This window comes from Protopterus annectens, chromosome 8.part0 (assembly GCF_019279795.1).
Source record: "Protopterus annectens isolate FY-2018-M chromosome 8.part0, PAN1.0, whole genome shotgun sequence".
Taxonomy (NCBI): Eukaryota; Metazoa; Chordata; order Ceratodontiformes; family Protopteridae; genus Protopterus; species Protopterus annectens.
The window spans coordinates 953,049,443-953,072,613 of NC_056741.1; the positions used below are offsets into that span (position 1 = coordinate 953,049,443).

The 23,171-nt window shown below is 39.5% G+C and overlaps 1 protein-coding gene across 1 annotated transcript in view; it reads left to right on the forward strand.

The window, feature by feature from the left end:
* Window positions 1-1,387: 1,387 nt before the first annotated feature.
* LOC122808366 (2',3'-cyclic-nucleotide 3'-phosphodiesterase-like) overlaps window positions 1,388-23,171 on the forward strand; it is a 62,371-nt gene continuing 40,587 nt past the window's right edge. Inside the window, exon 1 of the mRNA XM_044079333.1 lies at window positions 1,388-1,402. Within this exon, the coding sequence (XP_043935268.1) occupies window positions 1,388-1,402 (15 nt within the window). The remainder of the gene's footprint in view (window positions 1,403-23,171) is intronic.

Genomic DNA, 23,171 nt, shown 5'->3' on the forward strand with positions numbered 1-23,171 from the left:
TCTGACAGAGATCTGTTAATTATGTGTGAGACTTTCCATTGTGTGAGAACATAACTTTCTGACAGAGATCTGTTTATCAAGAGTGATACAGCGTAGGCCAGAGCGTCAGCTGCAAGGTGAAGGTATTCACTTGGGAGGTTGTCTACTGCTAATCTGGTGGTTTTATGTTTAGTTATTAGTTGTTTTATTTTGGAGGTAAGAACAGGAGAGAAAGAGAAGCTAGTTGGGAGATTGTTAGTTCTAGGTGATGGTGTGGGTTTATGGGGGGTTGTGTTGTCTAGCTAGTGATAGTACGGTTTGTGTGAAGTGATTGTTGAAAGAGTAGCAATATTTTTGGAGGAGTGAGTTAAGTTAGGAGTGGGTGTACTTACTTTACTTGGGTGGAGGATGGAGTTTATTTAAGACCAGAATTGTTTGGGTTATGCTGGGAGGAGGTAAGGGCAGACTGGTAGCATTGGATTTTGTTCTGTTTTATAAGGTTTTTGGTTCTATTGCGTAGTTCTAGGAGTTTTTGCCTAGTAGAGGGGGTTTTTGGTTTTGTGCCAGTTGTCCCAGGCTGTATCCCTGTTTTTCATATCAGACTTAGAGTTTTTTTGTAGCCATGGGGATGGTTGGGCTCTAGTCCGTGGATGTCTTATGGGGGTGTGATAATTAAGGATGCTTAGGAATGTTTTATTAAAGTAGCCAACTGAGTCATCTAGTTTGAGGTATTTTAGAGGTTGCCAGTTACAGTCTTTTAGGGATGAGCTGAATGAGAGAGGGTTGAAGTTAGTTTTTCTGCTTATTTGATGGTAGATGATGGGCTTTGCTTTATAAAGGTGTTTTCTTAGTAGGAAGGTTGGGGAGTGATCACTGAGGCTGTCAGATAGGCAGCTTGCTATATATGACTGGGGGCTCTTATCGACTAGTATCCAATCAAGGGTAGTGTGTTTGTTGAAGTTTTTATTTATCCTAGTAGGTGACTGGACTAGTTGGGTGAAGCCATGAAGGTTTACATGATGGGTTGGGTGGTTGCTAGAACAGGATTGCCAGTCAGTGTTGAAGTCTCCTAGAATTAAAGTTTCTTGGGGTAGGTAGTGGGTAGTCCAGCTGAGGAGGTTTTCAAGTGGAGGGATGTTTTGGGCCAGGTAAGAAGTAGCAACCTATTACGTTTAGGGTTTTATTTTGATTTATTTTAAGGTTGGTATATATTATTTCTTCCTTACCTATTTGGGGGGGGGGTCTATATTATAATCAAAGTCTTAAAACTTTGAATGTTATAATATCGACTCCTATTCAGTGAATGCTTGAAATAGCAAAGCAGCAGAACACTGAATATTTTCCTAGAGAAAGTATTGGGTGGGCATTTCTGCGGCTTTGCTATTTCCTCGACTGTGGTGTGAAGGCGATGGACCGGGTTAAGGTAAGTGTGCGAATGGACCGAGGTAAGGTGAGTGTGTGATAGTTAGAGACCTTAGGGATAGGGAGTGGGTAAGGTGAGTGTGCAATAGTTGGGGACCTTAGGGTTAGGGAGGGAGTAAGGTGAGTGTGCGATAGTTAGGGACCTTAGGGTTAGGGAGCAGGTAAGGTGAGTGTGAGTTAGTTAGGGACCTTAGGGTTAGGGAGCGGGTAAGGTGTGTGTGCGTTAGTTAGGGACTTTAGGGTTAGGGAGCGGGTAAGGTGAGTGTGCGTTAGTTAGGGACCTTAGGGTTAGGGAGCGGGTAAGGTGAGTGTGCATTAGTTAGGGACCTTAGGGTTAGGGTTGGGTTAAGGTAAGTGGATAGCTAGTAGTGTATGTATGGTTTAGTGTTGGGTTCTGTGAAGTGTGTGTGTGTGAATTATGTATTTTGGTGTGCTTGTGCTGTGTGTGTGTATTCTTGGAACAGCAAATTTTTCCCTTGGAAAAAATGTGCTGTTCTGAGCGTTCGAGTATATCACATTTCGAGATTCCAAGGTCGTGCTTATGGTGTTCGATCTTTTAGAATTTCGATAATATGATATAGACCCATTTGGGGAGCTGCTAACTTTAAGATCTGGATGTTTAGATTCTGTTTAAATATTATAGCTATACCACCTCCTTTTTTGTTTAGTCGTCTACTCTTAATATATTGTAACTGGTAGGGAGGGTTTGCTCATTAGTAATGTGTGGCTTTAACCATGTTTCTGCAAGGATCACTACATCAGGGGAGTAGAAGTCTATGGTGGCATGGAGTTCATGCACCTTGTTGCATATACTTCTAATATTTAGGCTTATCAGAAGGAGGTTGGTTGGCTTTTTATGGGCTGTGATTTGGGAGAAGATGTGGTTTGTAATCTGATTATGAGGGAAGGGGTTGTAGACTGAGGGGCCAGGATTGGGATGGATGTCTCCACTGAGTGCTAGGTTGGATATTGATGAGATTATTAGTTTTATCAATTTCTGGATATGCTTGCTTATAAGGGAAGTTTTTTGATTGTGTTCTGTGGGTAATAGGTATGGTGGTAGGGCTGTTATGTTAAGTTGTGGGGTTGTTTTTAGTTTAGGTATTGTGGTCCGTAGTCTATATAGAGGGTGTATCAAGAAAGTTGTTGACTTAATGGGAGAGTAGTAGAGTAGAGGTGGGCTATGAGTGGTGGTGTGTGTGGTGGTACAGTGGTAGTGGTTGAATGTGGGAATGGTGGAGGTTTGGTAAGATGTGATGTATGCAAGGAGTGTGCATGCAGTGAGTATAGGTATGGTGTGTTTGTACATATTACCTGAGTAGGAGGGATAGTTGTGAGAAGCTGGTAGGAGGTAGTATAGGTGTAGTGATGTTATAGGTTGTTTGAAAGGTGGGAGTGGTTACTGTTTGTAATAAAGGTAGGACCACTGGGGGCGGGTGAGAATTGGGGGCAGGGAGGGGAGCGAAGCAGGAAATAGATAAAGGAAGACTATCAGTAAGTTTAAGAGCCAATTTAAAGGGAAAAAGCTAGTAAAATGCAATCATAATACAAGGTAGGATAGACCCTTCCATGGCATTTTCGTTTTGAGCCCATATGGAGTACCGGGAGATGGATAGGAGCACTACAGGGTTTAATAAAAATAATTAAGTGTTCTGCATAGGATTTCAATAGTTGGGAGAGAAGGGGAAAATGCTGGGAGAGGGGGGAATTGTTCAGCTGGTTGTTTAAGATACAGTGCTCAACAGGGTTTCCTAGGTACACTGCCTAAATAACAGGACAGTTTAATAGAGTGTAACAGGTTTGGAATTTACAGAAACATCTAACATACTTTATGTCAGACTGTTTGCAGCAATATTCTGTTGCCTTTTTCTGGGGGAGAAGATCTCAGTATATAGCTGTAGGACAGGATACTCTGTATTTCAGTTAAGGTGGAAAAATATAGATTTACTGGATAGAATTCTAGGAGGAAAAATGGCAGAGCAGAAAACAAATAAGGTTACGTGGAGCTATAATTGTGATTGTAGCAACATTCATTGCTATTGAGTTACACATAAGAGATAACTAACCTAAGCAGTAAAAAACACAGTTCGGTACAAATGCACAATATTGTCTATCTTTGCCTTGCTAAAACGTCATTGACAGAGACTCCTTAAATGATAGCAATTCAGTTCTTATAGTTGGATATTAAATCACTTTAACACATAGAGACTCCTTAAATTATAGCAATTCAATTCTTATAGTTGGATATTAAATCACTTTAACCGACATATCATTTAGCATAAAAGTAGCTTAGTGCCGTATAGCTTCAGTGGAATAAAGCCGAGAACAGTGCTTAGCACTGTGTCATGCAAGAGATCCATATATTAAACTATTCAACATTTAGCATTTTAGTGGCTTAGTGAACAATATATCTTGCAGCAGAATAATTCAAAGAACAGCGCTTAGCACTGTTTTTGCGAGTGAACAATGTTGTAAAGCGAAAAACAATCAGCATGAAAGTAACTTAGTTGACTTTTTGACTCCAGCAGAATAAAAGTGAGAACAGTGCCTAGCACTGTGTCTTGCGTGTGTGAGAACACATGTACAGAGAGCATACACTAGTAGTAAGTAATCAAGTTCAGCTTAGAGTACATTTTAACAGCTAAACCACAGTGTAGAGTACATTTTAACAGCTAAACCACGACGATGATATTGTAACAGTCACTTAAACACTGTTTCTACAGAAAATAAGCGGATATTGGCAAACTATACCTGGTTTACTGTTGAGCACAGTAACCTGAACACCATAGGGAGGAGGGAGGCTAGAAAGGTAGTGAACTAGATTTAAAAATATCGCCCAAGGCTCTAGGAGGCAGATATAGACTAAGGTAGGATCTGAGGTAATAGGAGGGGTGGGAGGGCTATACCCAGGACACTGAATATTGCAATAGATGAAAGAAGACTATCAGTAGGTTTAGAAGCCAATTTAAAGGGAAAAAGCTAGTAAAATACAACCATAATACAAGGCAGGATAGACCCTTCCATGGCGTTTTCGTTTTGAGCCCTTATGGAGTACTGGGGGATGGGTGGGAGCACTACAGGGTTTAATAAAAATAATTAAGTGTTCTGCATAGGGTTTCAATAGTTGGGAGAGAAGTGAAAAATACTGGGAGAGAGGGGAATTGTTCAGCTGGTCATTTAAGGTACAGTGCTCAACAGGGTTTCCTAGGTACACTGCCTAAATAATAGGGCAGTTTAATAGACTGTAACAGGTTTGGAATTAACAGAAACATCTAACATACTTTGTTTCAGACTGCAGCAATATTCTGTTGCCATTTTCTGGGGGAGGAGATCTCAGTATATAGCTGTAGGACAGGTTCAGTTAAGGTGGAAAAATACATATTTACTGGACAGAATTTTTGTTTCAGACTGTTTGCAGCAAAATTCTGTTGCTGTTTTCTAGGGGAGGAGATAACACAGGGAAACATTGAATATTCTAGTGAAAGCATGTAGTGTTTATGGGCAGCTAGCTGCCCTTTAGGGCACATAAATAAGCAACAAAGTAAGTATTAAGATGGACCTAGTTATGAAGTGAATCTGTATGTACACAGCCATTTAGTGAAATGGGTTTACATATGAGTCATCATAGAACATTTTTTTCAGTCTATAATTGATTGAAAATTAAATATTGAAAATGTTGAGCCAAAAAATATAGAAAAACATGCATTTTTTTTGCAAGGAGGCAACAAAACACACTTACACATCTACCACCCACCCTCCCTAATATATATATATATATATATATATATATATATATATATATATATATATATATATATATATATCTGCCAACTTCATGGTCATACTACAGTGAAGAAAGGAGAAACACTCTGCAAAAATGTTGTAATGGCTCTCACAGTACAACACATTGTGGAAAAATGGACTGCAACATTAAATTTTAGAACTAAAGCTGGTCGACCACCAAAGCATCAATCAACTGCAACTATTCCACACACAGAAGCACAATACCCATTCCCTAGAAAGCCTGTGTATTATACAGCTCATTTTCCCAAGAACAGAAAAATATGAACACAGGCCAATATATCGCAATATAAACGAGTGCTTGTAGCACCAAGGCTACATTTTTATTTATTTAACATCAGTTAACCAGGAAAGTCCAACTTGGAATGAAGCCAATTTTCAGCAGAGGCCCAGGAATAAATGCTCCAGATGCATGTCTTTGTAATGTGGGAGTAAACCGGAGTACCCAGAGAAAACCCACATGAACACAGGGAGGACATGCAGACTCCACACAGAAGGCACTTCAGCCGATAATTGAACCGGAGAACCTCTTGCTGTGAGATGAAACCACTACCACTGCACCACTGTTCCATGTCTTTTGATGGGAGGACACCAGGTGCCACAGACAGCTAAGGAGCCATATATTGCTGGACTGCTACTCTATCCACATATTTGGACATCTGTTTGGTCCATAGAATCTAAGGAAAGGGGTTTATAGGAAAGTAAAAAATGTGTGAGAAGCATGGTAACTGCAAGCTGAAGCTATAAAATAAGAGATAACAATTCCATAAATATTTCTCATTAGCTACGTGACAAGCAGCGGGAAACTGCACATCCCCTACATTAAGATGTGTAAAGAGAATATGGCACAGGTCTATGTGAGGAAACACCAGGTAGTAAGTAGTCACTATGACATGGTGCAGCACATCCCATAACCAGGCACTGCAGAAACCCATACAAATGTATTAGGCATATGACATGGAGTGCCATCACCACTAAGTATACCTGGCATATAAGAACCCGACAGTAGTAGACCAAATTCATAGGATGAGATTGCCAGGAGCAGTAATAATTCCATATCTATAACAGAATTAATGGAAAACATGTAGAAGTATATAAACCCATGTATGCTATGCCTTTTGGGGCATGCCTGCATGACCTCTACTTCCTATGCATGGAGTTCATGAGGTTTCCTGCACCAGAACAATGTCTGCAGTGTTTCACAATCCTGATGATTCGCATGGCTGAGGACATCTCCTCGGTTACAGCATATTGAGCCTCCCCTTTTTAAAATGCACCATCATGGTGGACCAGTAAGCACTCTGAAACTCTTGCACAGGATGTGAAGACTGGTAGAGATGGATGAAGGCTGCCAGCATAGCCAAATAGAATTTGATGCATAATTCTATCATTTGTAAATATAAATGCAAACTACAGGCTTGTTGTTTTAAATGTAAAGAAATGCTGTTACAAAAATGTGGCAACAGTGCTCACTACTGACCCAGTAAAAGCATATGGTGACCCTTTCAAGGGAACAGTGGTGCCAAATAGTTTAGATGAAGAAATTCTTTCTATTGTTTTAACCAAGAGTTAAATTGTTAGACTTAAACATGCAAATGTATTTTTATTGTTCTGTTCCTGACCAGCTGCAAGGTAACAAAAGGGAGATGTTAAAATGTAAATGTAGTTAATGTGTCAGCATGGGAACCAGGAAAGTGTAAACAAAAATGATGTAATGTTTTATCAGAACTGCAGTTTCAATTTAAACAGGGAGAACCAGAGATTAGAAATATGTTACAATAAAATCTCCAGATTTGCTACCAAAGTCAAATTTTCCTCTCATCACTGTTCCTCCCTTCGCTCAATAAACTGGCTTGAACTCCATAACCAACTTGACTTTCTCCAAATCACGACTGCCTATAGACTACTATTCCAACCTACCAAGTGCCCTGCACTATCCATATCCTACAACTATATACTCCCCATAGAACTCTTAGATCTACCCACCAAAACCTAATCACCATCCACAAACCCAAGCGCCCAGCTGGTCAACTTCTGCTTTCCTTCACCTTAGCCAAAAAATGGAATGCTCTTCCCTCCACTCTTAGGACCTGCAATAACCTCGAAAACTTTAAAACTTTTTTTCATTCTCGCCTTTCCTCAAACAGGAAATGCAGCTGAACTCTTCACCCTATACCTCTCAAGGTCTCCTCCACTTTTACTCCTGGTTAACCTCGCACCTATCTAACCTTGCTCATTTGTGTTATGTATATATAATTATACTGTAAAGTCTAGCCTCAAGGCCATTTGCCTGTCTTTTACATCTAAACAAAATTGTAATTGTTTGTTTCTTTATGAATGCTACCTGTTTATTTGTCAGTAATGCAAAGTTTCTTAGTAATTATTCATGCAACTATGTATTGTTGGAGCTTTTCTCCCTGGGCCTTCACTGAAAACAGGCTCTCCAAGCCCAGTGGACCTCCCCGGTTATCAAACTGGAATAAATAAATAAATAAATAAATTACAGAGCATTTTTGACTTGACTATCCAACTCTCAGCACTCTGCCTGTTGTCTTAAGTAAATTATTTTAGAAGTGTGTTTTCTTGTAGAAATAGCTAGGACTATAAAGATTAGACTGTTTTTCTGTTATATCAGAACTTTCCTACTGTATTGTTTTAAGTTTCTGTGTGATCTCTGAACTTTTGAATAGCACTGTGGCATAGTAGTATTGTCTTGTGTTTTTAGTATTTATTATTAAATATTTTTAAAACCTCTTAACTGTGGCTGGTTTATGCAGAGAAGTTAAACTCTAGATTACATTGCATGCTTATAAGTGATCCTGAACTAAGCCACTCCAATAAGCTTTAAGACTGATTAGTCACACTTACCAATTGGATAATAATATTGCACAGTAATAATTGGACACCCTTTTAAGGGCCTTTGGGTAGCTGATAATTATTAGCTGGTGGTGGCAGTAATTACTACCATATAGTCTGGGTAAAGGGGCACAGCTAGAGAATCTGTGTCAGCCTTTCCCAGGAGTGTCTGTGAAGTTGTATAAATACTTATCTCAAAGTGTGTGTGTGTGTGTGTCAGCTACTTGGGCAGGGGCACAAAGCACTGGTTGGACAGAGAGGGTACTGGAGGTTAGCTTGCCAGCTAGGCTGAGATCTGGACCCTATAGCTGATCCAGTGGGGAGTCTTATTGGGGACCTGAGGAGCAAGGGAGATAAAGAATAATCTTGCCTTCTTTATGCACCATGTAGGCATTCTCTGACAGATACCAGAATGAAACATTGTTTCTCCTAATTCTTCTCTGAAAATAATTTCACTTTCAAAAGGAGCAAGAGGATAGCTTGTCCATCGTGTACTACATGCTTCAACAAACTGGCTACTCACAAAGTAGCCTGATATATGTACATATCAGGTCTCTAGCACAAGGTCATGGCCATGATCTGTCATAGGCAAGCATAGGCAGAAGGCGACACCTTATGCCACAAGTGTGCCACAGGAAGATATGGTGATTTATAGACATTCTTTCCTTCTGACCTAATTTGCAGATGTGTTGTGCAGACAGGTATAAACTTACATGGTATTGAAGGTGTGCTTCCATTTTGTAGACTAAGTCATGCAGACCTTAGAAGCAACATTGTATACTTAGGAAGCATTATTGGGAGGAGGAGCAGAATTATTTGGATCTATAGGCAATCTGAGGAGGCAAACAGTACCCCAAATGTGTAGCAAACAGTGTTCTGTCCCCTTCCTAAGGATGAGCTCCCTTTTTCTGCAATTCACACTACAATGAGCTAGCGTATGTGTCATGTTTGTTGAAGGCAATGGCAACAAGATAGCCCATAAATGTCTGGACTACCTGTCCTTCTCTATGCCTGTTACTGATAAAGTGTTTTTATGGTCTGTCTGATGTATGCACTGGCCTGTGGTACTGTCTACAGTAGCCATATAACTACACATTTCCCTCCCTAAGCATAGGGCTATATCTGTGGCAGTTTCTAAGATGATTCAATCTGTCAGCAACAGGAGTGCCTGCCTTACCTTATACGTACATGTTGTCACATGTATCTACTATATATCTTCCCCGATCTGTCCCTATACCTCTACAGTCACCCCTTTTACTATTGCATATTTTTCATTTGGTACCCCTTTGTCTATAGCTGCTTTTTAACAATCCCACAATAGTATACTGTGTATAAATGCATGACATGTGTTCACATGGTCTGCATGTCTAGAGGACAAGGTGGGTGCCAGAGGCCTGCAATCCACTTCAACCTAGTCCAGTATGGATCACATTGCTGTGTTGTGTAGCATCATTCAGGGCATGGAGGCCAAATACACAGTAATATTTGATGTCCTTACATTCACTGCTGCAGTACCTTAACTATATGGGGATTCCCTGTTGCAGAAGCCCTACATCCATCCAGTCTTCAAAAGATTTTTGAATTTAAAAGGCATGCCGAATGTCAAAATATTCTTCTTGCGTAATGTAGGACATAAAGGTGATGTTCAGGCTTACCAAAAATAGAACTTCTTTGCCACCAGTCTGAATGTATCTTTTACACCATCAGTCTGTTTACCTGCATCTGTTTTCTGCCAGTTGAACGCATTTTCATTTTCCAGGGACTTCCTACGCCTGTTTACTATTTTTGCAAGATAAGTGACCCATTTGGAATTTTGTTTGTTTCTTGTTTTTTGTGTTCCTTGAGGTTAATGTCATCCAGGAAGGATAAATGCCAGTGTGAGAGACAGATTCCCCATAGAGACCACCACGATAAGTTTCTTTTTTACTGAGGTGCTTCTCATGACCATATGTCTTGTTCTATTTGTCAGGCATTTGTTTTGAAACCCTTTGCAGTAGACTTTCTTCCCTTTCCTTGTATCTTGCGAACCAGTGTCTTAGGCTACTCGCTAAAAATACTATGGAAGGACTCTCTTGCCCTGAGGGTCAGCAATTAAGGAAGAAGAAGGTGAAAAAGATATGACTGGAATCTTCTGCTGTCCAGCCTCTGCCAGGTGTTTCTCCTGAGGTCATTATGAACCCAGAGGCTCACCCAGCTATGTTGCCGGATTTCTCTGCTGCGACCTTGATGGAGGCTGGTGAGTATCCGGCTGGCAGCATATCCAAAGATGCTTTGCAAGTGTCTGTCTTGGACATTCAGAGAGAACCACGGTTGATTTTTTTTTGAGAGGCCTAGGGGAATTCAACTGTTTCTATTTGGCAAAGACGTTCCTGCTACGGTTCTTGACTGTCATCCTTGATCTTAGCATTCTCAGGATGTTCCCTAAAAAGAAACCAAAAATTAAACATGTTTCTTCTGCTTTTAGGGATCCACAAAGTGAGAGGCAGGCTTTTACCAAGGGGTTATCGTCTGTCTTACTGTCCTTAAAGCCTCCTCATAGGGTTTCAGTTCCTGCTCCTCCTTGGTCCTCTACTCCTCTTAAAAGGCCTGGAGACCAGGATTCTTCTGAGGATGGATCAGATTATGCTGATGAATCCCTAACTTATTCTACTCAAATTACTTCTCCTTTGGACTATGGTTCAGAGGATGAGGAATCTATTAGTTCTGATGTTCCTTTGGAGGAAATGATGGATTTTTTAAGTGAGATTATACTCAGGTCTTTGATATGGATAAGAGGTACTATGAGTTGTTGCAGTTGAACTCTCCTAAACCTGAGGCTATTACTCCTGTCTTGGCTGCTATATTGGATGCTTTCTACAATGCCTCTTGGGTGCCTGATTCTCTTGCTCTTGCTCCCAAGAAGCCTGATAGGTTTTATAGGGTTCCTGAGGATTGTTCTTTTTTATATAAATATCCTGCTGCTGACTCTTTGGTAGTGTCCATAGCCTCTGGTAAGCCATCTCAATTGCTTCCTTTGCCCAAGTTATTGCCTTCTGACAAGGACAGCAGAACTATAGACAGGCTGGGCAAAAACATTTACACTTCTGCTAGCCTAGCTTTTCGGACTATTAATTATCGGACCTATATATCTATGTATGTATTGGTTGTTCTTTCTCAGGTCTGTCAACTTATTTCTGATTTTCCAGACTCTGAGGGTAAAACTTATTTTCTTTCCTTGCTAGGGACTTCCTCTCAAGTCATTTGTCATTCTATTAAATGTTGTTATGATGCGGTGGACCGTGGATGCCTCTTCTAGGGTTGCTGTTTTTGGTTCAGCTATGAGGAGGTATCATAGCTCTCAACCAATCAGAGACAAATTTTAACAGAATCAGGGACAAACCCAGAAAAAATCAGGGACATTTTTAAAATATTAATATTGCTTGAGACATTGTCAGAATAAAGAATGTTAATTAATATCAAAAAGATAAAACTGATAAAAAACACAAACAAGATGGGTCTGGAAGCAATAAGAACGGACTCAACGTAATAGAACACTGTTTAATGTAAGCGCTTTCGGCTCGGTCACTACCAAGCCTTCTTCAGACAAACAGTGAAAAAACCAACAGTTGTGTTAATTAATATACATTTTCTGAAATAAAATAACTCTATAACTCTTAATTATTGCCATTATTTTTTGAGTATAATGCACCACATTTCCTCCAAAAGTCACCAGTTGTAGGAGGGATTAAGAGGGACAGAGCTAATATTTGAGTCAAAATCAGGGATATCCCTGGAAATCAGGGACAGTTGAGAGGTATGGGAGGTATTCTTGGCTTAGGCTTCAAACTCTACCCAATGATATTAAAGCTAGGTTGATGGATGCTCCTCTGGATTCTAAACTTTTGCTTGGGGAAGCTGCTGCTGGTCTATTTAAGTCTCTTTGGGATAAGGGTAAGGCCTTACAGGAACTTAAGCATGTGTTTGTTCTCTTGGACTTCATTTTTAGAGAAACTAGCCTGATAGGTCTGCCTTTGTTCATAGGCACACCCATCCTTCTACTAAAGGTAACAAAAGCAGTAAAAAGACTTCTCCTGCTAAGGCTCCTCAATTTTCAGGGACTCTGAAGTCTTCCTTTCTGGACAAACCAGGCACTGTGTGACTATCCATCCCTTCCCAGCCAAATTCCTCTTTTTCTTCACCTTTCTCTTTGTCTTCCGCTTTGGCTTCAGAACATTCAGGATTCTTGGGTTCTGTTGATCATTGATCAGGGGTACTTCATGGTGTGGAAATCCTGTCCTCTGTTATATGGGCATTCCTCAGCCTCCTCGGGAACATTCCCTTTTAAATAGAGGCTCTTCAAGAACTCTTGTCTCTAGATTTCTATTCAAGAGCTGCCTGTGTCCCAAAGGGACAAAGGATTTTACTTCTGATTGTTTCTAGTGCCCAGAAAAGAGGGTACTTGGAGACCTATTCTAGACTTCTCTCATCTAAACAGATTTCTAAAGGTACCTTCTTTTCGGATGTTGTCCAATCAGATTCTGTTTCCTCTCTTGCTCCATCTGGCCTATATGGTGTCTCTGGATCTCAAGGATGCTTATCTCCATATTCTGATCCATCCTCTTTTCAGGAAGTTTTTGCATTTCTCTGTTGCTTCCTGGCATTTTCAGTGCCCTGCTATGCATTTTGGCGTTTCTACTGCCCCAATGGTGCTCACCAAATGCATTGCTCCTGTGAATGCCTTCTGCAGACTTCAAAGAATCCAAATATTTCTTTACTTGGATGACCTGTTGATTCAAGCATCCTCTGCAGAGATCCTTTTGTAAAATCTTTATTTTACTGTATCCCTTCTTCAGAGCCTGAGGTTTGGAATAAATTTCAAAATGTCTTCTCTGACTCCTTCTCAGGATCATGTTTTTCGGGGTTGCAATATTCAGACAGTGCCAATGCTTGCACCACTGCCTTGTCCAAAGCCCTTAACTCTCATTTCTTTTTTTCACACTCTTCTTCCTCATGCTTCCATTACCACCAGGGAGTTTCTGAGAGTTCTGGGTTTCATGGCTTCCACCATTATGATGCTCTATTTGAACAAACTTCATATGAGAAAGTTTCAGTGGTTTCTGAAGTCAGTGTGGCTTTGACATGCTTATCCTCTAGAATTTGTAGTTCCTCTTCCTCCTTGCTTCAGGCAGAAACTTCTCTGGTGGATTCAGCAGTTGTCTCTGAATCCAGGGATCCCTTTTCATCTACCTCTTCTCTCTCAGGAATTGTTCACAGATGCCTCAGACATGGGATAGGGGCACATTTTGGCTACCTAAAGATACAGATGGTGTGGTTGCCTTGTAAGTAGAAGGAGCACATCAGTGTCAAAGAGATTAGAGCTCTCCTGCTGGCTGTTCAGGCCTTTCAGTCTCTCTTTTCTCCAGGGCCTGTCAAGGTATTCACAGATAATACCACAGTGATGTGTTATATCAACAATCAGGGAGGAGCGAGATCTTATCTTCTTTGCCAGCTGGCACTTCTGGTATGGGATCTTGCTGTCAAGTGTCAAGTGACTCTTCAGTCGGTTTATATCCCTTCCAGTCAGAACATTGTGGCAGACACTCTGAGCAGGTCCTTAGCTTAGTCCCATGAATGGGGGATGTGTTTTTGGACATTATCCACCAGTGGGGTCCTCCTCAAGTAGATCTTTTTTGCCTCCCCTCTGAACAGACAACTTCCCTTGTTTTGTGCCAGAGTCCCAGGTCCTCTGGTATGGAAGGCGGACACCCTCTCATTCTTTTGGAGGGGAATGTTTCTTTATGCATTCCCCCCTTCCTCTCATTCTGAAAGTCCTATTCAAAATTCAACAGGATGCTCCCAAAATATTGTTGGTGACTCCCTTTTGGTCAGGACAGTACTGGTTCCCTCTCTTTTGGCATCTAGCCAGGGACAATAATCACAAGTTATGTCACAAGGTGGATCTAATCACATAAGACAAGGGATCTCTTATCCATCCCCACTTCTTCACACTTCAACTGACACTGTGGGTGATAAGATTTTGATTCCTCATAATCACCTTTTGTCTGAGGATGTACTGCAAGTCCTTCAGGAGGGAAGGAACCTATGACTAGGAAGTCCTAGTTATCCAAATGCAAGAGATTTTCTTTTTGATGTCTCTCTCATATCCTGGACCCATTTACTGTGTATGCTCCTTTGGTTCTCTCTTATTTATGAGAGTTGCTCAATACTGGTTTGGCCTATTCTTCTATTAAGGTCCCCCTATCAACTGTCTCTGCTTGTCTGCCTTTTTCTTCTTCTTTAGATGCTAGATTTGAGATGAAACTATTTCTTAAAGGAATTCTTAATATTAGACCTCCCAGGAAGCCTGTTCCTCCTCCCTGGGATCTTAATTTTGATTTGGAGAAGTTGACTCAGACTCCCTTTGAGCCTGCCGCTTCAGCTTCCTTGCAACATTGTTCCTGGAAGACTGTTCTTCTGTTAGCACTTACTTCTGCCAGATGGGTGTCTGAGTTGCAGGCCTAATGGCTTGACCTCCTTTTCTGATTGCTCATGAGGACAGAGTGTCCTTGCACACTAACCCTTATTTTATGCCAAAGCTGGTTAATGAGCTATTTGTTAATCAGTCTATTAATCTGCCTACTTTTTTCTTCTCTGCAAACTGACAGTGAGAGGGTGCTGCATACTTTGGACATGCATAGGCAACTTACTGTTTATTTGGATATGACCAGGCTATCAGAAAAATCTGATCAGTTATTTGTTTCTTTTTATCCTAGATCTTTGGGGCTTGCTGTACCCCAGCAGACAATTTCTTCTTGGATTTCTAAGGCTATTTCCTTTTGTTATACTTTTCATGGCAAGAGCCTTCCTTTTTCAATTAAGACTCATTTTACCAGAACGGTGTGTTTTTCTGGTGCTTTTTTGAAATTCTGTTCTTGAAGCAGCTACCTGGACTTCTGTGCATATCTTCTCCAAGCACTACAAGTTAGATGGTGTCTCTAGAGCTAGGACTGGTTTTGCTAGTTTAGTTCTTCATGTTTGTTTTATTGAATTCTTCTGCCCCTTCCTCCTCCCTAGTTTCTGCTTGAGCTTTGGCATTATTCCATGTAGTTAAGATTACTGCAGCCATGAATGTAAGGACACAGTACAGTTGTGTAAAATCTTACCATAACAGTAGATGTCCTTGCCTTCACTGCTGTGGTATTCACTTCCTCCCTCTATCCCCCTAGTTCTTTACCTTCCTGGATGTACGCATTACCTCTTGGGTTCTTTGGAATGGTGTTCCTCTTGGGGCAATCAGTTTTGTATTTGGTAAACCTGAACATTATCTTTATGCCCTACAGTATGCAGGGAGCATATGGTGGCATTCGGCATACCTTTTAAATTCAGAAATATTTGGAAAACTGATCGGACGTCGGGCTTCAGCAATCTCCATATAGTTAAGAATACTGCAGCAGTGAAAGCATGGACATATACAGTTATGGTAAGATTTTACACACCTGTGCTATCTGCTGACATATGTGTTGTCATATATAAACACACACACACACACACACACACACACACACACACACACACACACACACACACACACACACACACACACACACACACACACACACACACACACACAGACACACACCAATGCTTTGTCCATATCCATGCAGAAGATTGACAGTACCACTATCACCACACTGACTGTCAGTGTTGTCCATCTTCAAAGCCACATGGGGGCATTAAGGGGTACACATTACCTGCATTTGCATATGAGTTGTACTTTGTCACCTCTTGTGGTAGGAGCCAATGGCTCTCATCCTTTATTCACAGGACACCTTATGAGCGAACCTTATTTATGTCACAGACTCACATTCATAAACCAATCCTGTAAGGGGGAACCACACGTTCTAGTGCAACAAGCTTACATAAGATTTGCAAATTACAACCATGTATTGGCACCCCAAATACATCACTGGATGAAATTGTCTATAATACCTCAGTGTTCTTTACTCTACATCAGGCCATGGTCACATTCTGGGATCCCCATGTCATCACAGCAGGAAAGTGTTGATGACACAGAATACTTGTCAGGTTAAGACTCCTAGAAAATGCTCCCCAACCAGTATGTGTAGACAGGCATGTGTCATTGTGTCCCTAGCCATTTGTGCACATGATAATGACTGCGGCATAATCAACAGTCTCTACTGCACTATAAATGTGGGTATATCTGATGCACATTATGGCCTTACCATGATTTAATCAACATAGCCTGATATTTACATTGCATACATCATGTCTGACCTGTGTGAATCTACACTTTTACTCTGTGCTTGCCAAGACTGATAGATCTGGACTAGACATTGATACTTTGCTTACACTACTGTAAACTTCTCTTGTCACTGTCTTTAGGGGTGGTTGTGTGGCTATTGATTGATGCAAATAGGGTTTACTATCATATTTCTGAATCAAACTCTGTTGACTGCACTTTTGTCGAACACGGAAATTCGAAAATGGTAATGTCGAACAACAAAAGCCAATCTAGGAACGGTTTTAACATGGGTCGAGATAGGTGTTCACTGTTATTGCTGAACTACAAACCTCTCCCCTATCTCGACCCATGTTAAAACCCGTTCCTAGGTTGGCTTTTGGTGTTCGACATTACCGTTTTTGAATTTCCATGTTCGACAAAAGTGCAGTCGACGGAGTTTGATTCGGAAATATGATAGTAAACTGCAATTATACCTCTTCTACCTCACTCTCAACAGACAATGTTGCTGTAGCACCTTCCCTGCTGCCTGTGTGCATGCACAGTCCATCATTAGCAGTATCCTATCTTTTCATCACCATATTATGGAGAATTATGGAGCATACAACATGTCAGGAACATCCAGCAGGCTGTGACATATTTAAGACCATCACCAGACACATCAAAAGAGAAGAAGCAGGCTTTGAGCAGGTTGAATACATGGTCTGTGACATTGTATGCTTGTACATGCAGAACCTTATCTGGGGTGAGATGAAGAGGTTAGCTGCCCAGCATGCAAAGTATTAGAGGACACAATCTGCAGATACTGATGGCATGGCATCACACATGAAGTGCTTTAGCAATTCAGCCATGACTGCATATACAGTATCAGCATTCAGAAGTGATGGCATACTTTGGATTTTTTGTCCTTTTATATTGAGGCAGAAACAGCTGTACAAATTCACCTGTGGAAGACTATGAGTTACATCTATGTTCATTTTATATATATTTTAATATCATTAGAACCCCATATTACTAGCCTACTTCAGATGCATTATGCAGTCATTTCTAAATATCTCTCTTGCTGTTTGTCTGGGCTCACTGCACTACAGCACAGCAGGAGAGTATAGATCCCTTCTATCCCGTACCAGCCTGCATGTACCAAAAATGAATATATGGACTTATCTTCACTTGTAAAAGAAACTAATAACAAAATAAAATAATTGCAATAATGCTCCACTGGTCCAGTTATTATTGACTAGTACTAACATCAGTAAAGCACTTTTGTCCTACTAAAAGAATCTCCCACCCTGTCACTTTGGCAATTCTGAGATGATAAGGCTTTGGACATGAATGAAATTTGGATGGAAATTCTGAAGGCACTAGATATTGTTGGGGTATTGTGTTTAATGTGCCTTCTTAATACTACATAAAAGAGAGGGGCAGTACCTTTGGACTGGCAAATTGAGGTGGTGGACCAATTTTCAAATAGGGAGGCAGTAGGGTGTGTTCCAATTATAAAGGGATCATGCACTCCATCTTCCATGGAAAAGCCTATGTCAGTACACTAGGAATGAGGCTTCATGTAATAGCTTAATTTTCGATTCAGGAGAAATGATGCAGATTCTGGTCCTGTTCTGAATACTGTTTTGACTCTTTCTCCTTCATTAGGTATTGGAAGGATTATGGAAGTCCACTATTAATGGCACATACATGTTGCATGGACCAGAAGAGGGCATATAACTGTGTACACCAGAACATTCGTAAGAGGTTCCACAAGGGTTGATGTCCCAGGAATGCTACTGTGTGCCATTATGTTTCTATTTGCACAGTGAGAGTTTTAGTGGTGTAGTTTATTGTAACTCTTCATCTTCCACTTTGGAAGAATACTTGCTTTATCTGTACTCTTTCTGATCTGACTTCACTAGGAAGAAATCTAAAACCTGTATGGTTCTCAAAATATAATGATTAACAATCTGTAGATCTTCAACTAAATAATGAAAAATGTTAACTAGATCCTATAAACTAGAAAGTCAGAACCAATTAAGTTGCAGCAATGGCAGGATCTGACAGATTTCAGTCATGTTGCACTACAGTAATATTGAAACTCCCCTAATTTCTTTCTTTCTAACATCTTGCAACTGTTTTGTGTAGTCCCATACTAGTGACAGTTCTACTGAAAGTTATCTAACAACCCTTTTATCAAACTACAAGTTATCTAAAAATACGTATTGCACACTGCATTCATTGATAATTTATCACATTGTGACACTCCTTACCATACCTAGCTAACAATAACCTCAAATCCTAATGACTGCAGTATCTCTCAGCATACTTTAATTCAACATTATTTAATATATCACAAACTCTGATCCCCACCCCTAATTTATGGGCTAACTCCACAATCACACTATTGTAAACAGAAATGAAAAGTCCACATGTATAGAGAATCACAGTCAACACACTGCAACAGAATGCACCAGCAATGGTTGCAACTCACTACTCTCTTTTGCTAACCTAAGCTCTTAACATTCATGCACAGATCATACAAGTATAATCCCTGCTGCTGCCCTAACACCCACAGTGATTAATTTGCATACTCCTGCATACATGCTATTATTGACAACTATGGTCTCAAAAACAACATATTATGATACATGCACTGTTTGATAAAAATATGCAATTCTTCATGCAATCAACAAAAGAAATGCTCAGTAGTTTTCAGTGATGCTACTGACACAGATGAAGCAATGACGAATAGAATGTAAATTAATTGCTCAGTAAAAGTCATGCTATTAATGACATAGATACCAAACTGCTGAACTGAATATTAATTCATTGGTCATTTTAACCAGCCAGAATTGTTTTGCAAGGAGGCATCAAAACACCCTTACACATCTACCACCCACCCCCCCAATACAGACATATATATATATATATATATATATATATATATATATATATATATATATACTTTTTAAAGGGTCAGCATTATAAACAAGTAAACCATGTAAAATAAAAGCAAACAAAAAAAAAAAATCAAACCTTTTTCATTTTATAAGTGGACTTGACTTCCTATTGAAATCTCAAGACTCGCTTTGCTGAGTTCCAAGATACCCTCCAAAAAGACAGAAATGCTGGGGAAGAACAAATTTCGAGTATTGCTGTTATAGGTTCTTAGATTTATAGGTAAGTACTAGGCTAGTTGCCCTTGTGGGCTATTCTAAGTTCACTTTCAAAGGTGAGAATCAAACCCTGTACCTTGTGTCTGTGAGGTAAACACCTTAGCCATTATATGAATCACCAACTCCCCTTCTCCTTTAAACTTGTGGTTTGCATGAGTGCCAGCACCCCACATCCCCCACACTTATGTATACCAACCCTGAGATCACCATACCTCATTGAAAAGAGAAAGGGAATATTACAAGAAATGGCAATCCTGCACTTAATATATGTAAGTCCAGATTTTCGGGTATTCATTCTCCACATTTTGGGACTCGTCAAAGTAGGTCCTAAGATTTCAGATGGCAACATCATCAAATGTTTTTGTCCAGCTAAAAGGCTGAAGTGAAAACAAAAAAAAAATGTTGATTAAATAATGAGCATAAATCACATAGTGCATCACATGTTCCATACTTTAACAATTTCCTTTTTAAGTACACCTTAACATTTTCGATACTGTTCAGTGCTGGATAACTGCAGTATCTAACCTCACCTGCCAGCAGATATTCTCCCAATCCAAAATATCATCTACATCAAATTTAAATTCATAATTGACAACAGAATCAATAATAGTGAATAAAAAACACTTTTAGTAATGACTACAAAAAAGGACCAGTGAAAAACAGCTCTACTTTCCACCAGAATAAATTTATTGATAAAACCTTACGAATCTCTAGCGCCTCGGCTGTTGCCTTTACAGAGTAAAAAAAACACTTTTAGTTTTATTGCACTCATCTATATGCCTATATAGGACACTCCGAATATCTTTTATTTATATAGCATGTATATGCTCATATATTGGAAAATGAAGTTGCCTGGTAATTCTCCCTATAGAAAATGTTTCACACTGGTTGCAAGTTGCAGCATATACTACATATTTAAATTTGCAAATAAAAATATCAGGTGTAGAAGGAGTTCTTCTTCTCAAAATAACTTCTGAACTTCAGCTCTTAATAAAATTACAATAATTGCAATCATAGCACTTTTTAAAATAGGGCTTGACATGTGACACAACCTGGTTTGGAACATTTTCTTTAAGTTGTTCCCTCTTTTTCTTACAAATGTGGTTCATTCCCCAGTTTGCTTAATGTGTCTGGGAACCTGCTAAAAATTTCCCCGTTATTCTTTATTCATTCTTTAACACAAGACTTGTCTACTGAGCATAAACCGACTTTGTTATAACACTTATTCAGTACAATTCCTGAATTTATTTGCTTCCATATGCCTACATTGTTTATGATCGGTGCTCCTTTCATTTTTAACTTCGCAAAACATTTCTTGACGACATCAACATGGTAACCCCTGTGATATAACTTTGAGGCTAAAGAAGCAATTTCTTCTTCAAAAAATCATTTATCATCAGTTAGATTACTCACTGACAAACTGTCCTTTAGCTATGTTCTTTTTTAAAGGTGTAGGGTGCATACTGTCTTAAGTCGGGTATGCACTAATTTGGACCTCTTTTTATACATTTTTGACACAAGAACTGCTTTGGCATTATAAATAAATAAAAAAATAACGTCTGTATTATAAATAAAGGTAAAACTTTATTGTTCACATTATTTAAATAATTCGTAAAAAGTTCTACTTCATACAATATGCCTCTCCACAATAAAAAAGGTCATTAATAAAATACTTAACTCTAGTTATAAACCTGTGATACTTTCCTTTAAAGATATACTCGTTTTCCCATCCAGGCATATTAGCATAGCTCTGTCTCTGAAGAATGGACTGGAGCCTGAAAACTAACACATTAAAATGTATAGCTTGTTGAATATGAAATTGTTTTCACATCAGTAGATTTTATTTTCATTTTAGATTTAACATTTTCATTTTAGGTTGATTTCCACATCCTGTGTTAGTATTTGCTAAAAATATGCATGTGGCTACGTTTTTCCATGTTTAACATGGGGTTATTGTGTTAGTCAGCAAGAGAAAGAGAGGCAAAAAGGGAAATGAGAGAGGACGTGGACAGTAGATGAGATGCCATAATGAAGGACAATCCCTGTGTAGCTGCAATGTAAATATCAGGAAATAGGACTAAGTGATGTAATTCATTGGAAATAAGTATTGGAGCACATAGTGGAGGTGGTCAAGGGGCCTGTCCTCTAAGAAATGTATCAGACAGAGGTAATGGAAATGTTTAAGATGTGTTGTTGGTAGACTCTACTTCATTGTATTTCTATGAAGTAGGATCTACCTCACCTATGACCAAAAAGAAAACATAATAATTTAAACTGGAAGGTAAATGCCTATAAGGACACTGATAACAGATGCTGGTGAATCTAGATTGTGGAATGGTAAAATGGTAACAGGGTGCTGTTATGGTTCCATTGTTGATTATAATGGTCCATTAGCTGGTTAAATGAAGGCCCTGGGGAAGGTAAGGTAGGAGGTGTCTGATACATATTGTTCTAGGGTTAATTTTAATTGTTCTAGAGTTAATTTTAATTTTGTATACATATCAGGTTGGATAGGATGGCCATGGGAGATGAAATGGTGAAATCCTGACACTGTTGGAAGTTTTAATGGAGGAGTGGGATAAGATCAATATGTGGAGGTTGTTTCACCTTGTTAAAGAAATATATAATCACTATTCATATGTTGATAGTTCAGTATCCTGATTGGATTCTCTGACTAGTAGGATGAACAAGTAGACTGCATTATAAATCAAGAAATAATATAGAATGGCTTGTTGAAATGGATTGCATTATAAACTTGCCTGAGATGAAAGTTGTGTGACACTATGAAAGGCAGTGTTAAGAGTGTTACAGGGAAGAGTCAAAAGGAAGAAGCAGTTGTAATGTGGGGAAAGTGAAGGAAGCGATCAGTAGTAGGAGTGAGGAAAGGTAAGAAGAGAAAAATGTAGAAGTGAAAAATAATTAGACAGCAGAGCTGGAAGCAGGGCTATAAGTAAGAAGAGAGAATTGGATAACTGGTGTGATCACAGGTGAACATAGGTGGCAGCTTGAGAAGGAAGTAGGGGGGATTCATTTGAAATGGAACATGTTGTCATAAAGGAAAGTGAGGCCAATGAATCCATTGTATAGCTGTAGAAAGTGATCAGTCGTATAAAAAGGTGACACAGCGATACAACAATTAATGTTGCTGCCTCACAGTGATTGGTTCTCTAGGTCTGTTCTCTGTTGGTCTGTCATTGGTGTGGATTATATATATCCTCACTGTATTCATGTGGATTTCACAGGGTGACACAGTTTCTATGCACATCCAAAAAACATGGAATAGACAAATTAGCATTCATAAGAATTGCCTTTAGGTGTGCATGCTCTATGAAGATGAGTTAAGATAGTGCTCCCTGGTGTGCTAATATCCCTTTTAGGATAACTTTTTTTTGCTTTACTCACAGAGAATATCAGGAAAGGATCTGGATCTCCTATTACTATACACTGGATTAAGCTGGCAATTGGAAACATGAATTAATGAATAAATCAAGTCATGAATAAATTAATGTCATGAAGAAAAAAACTCAAGCAACCTACCTTCAAATTGAAGGAAAAAAAAGGGTAGGGTATCAACACCAATGGACATATGACAAGAAATTGTGGCTGATGCATTTGAAGTTAGACAGGACAGATGGTGGTAGGTACTAAGGAAGAACATTTAACGGGTTTCATGCTTTTCATGCTGTAGTTCGTGTGTTAGTGATCAACGC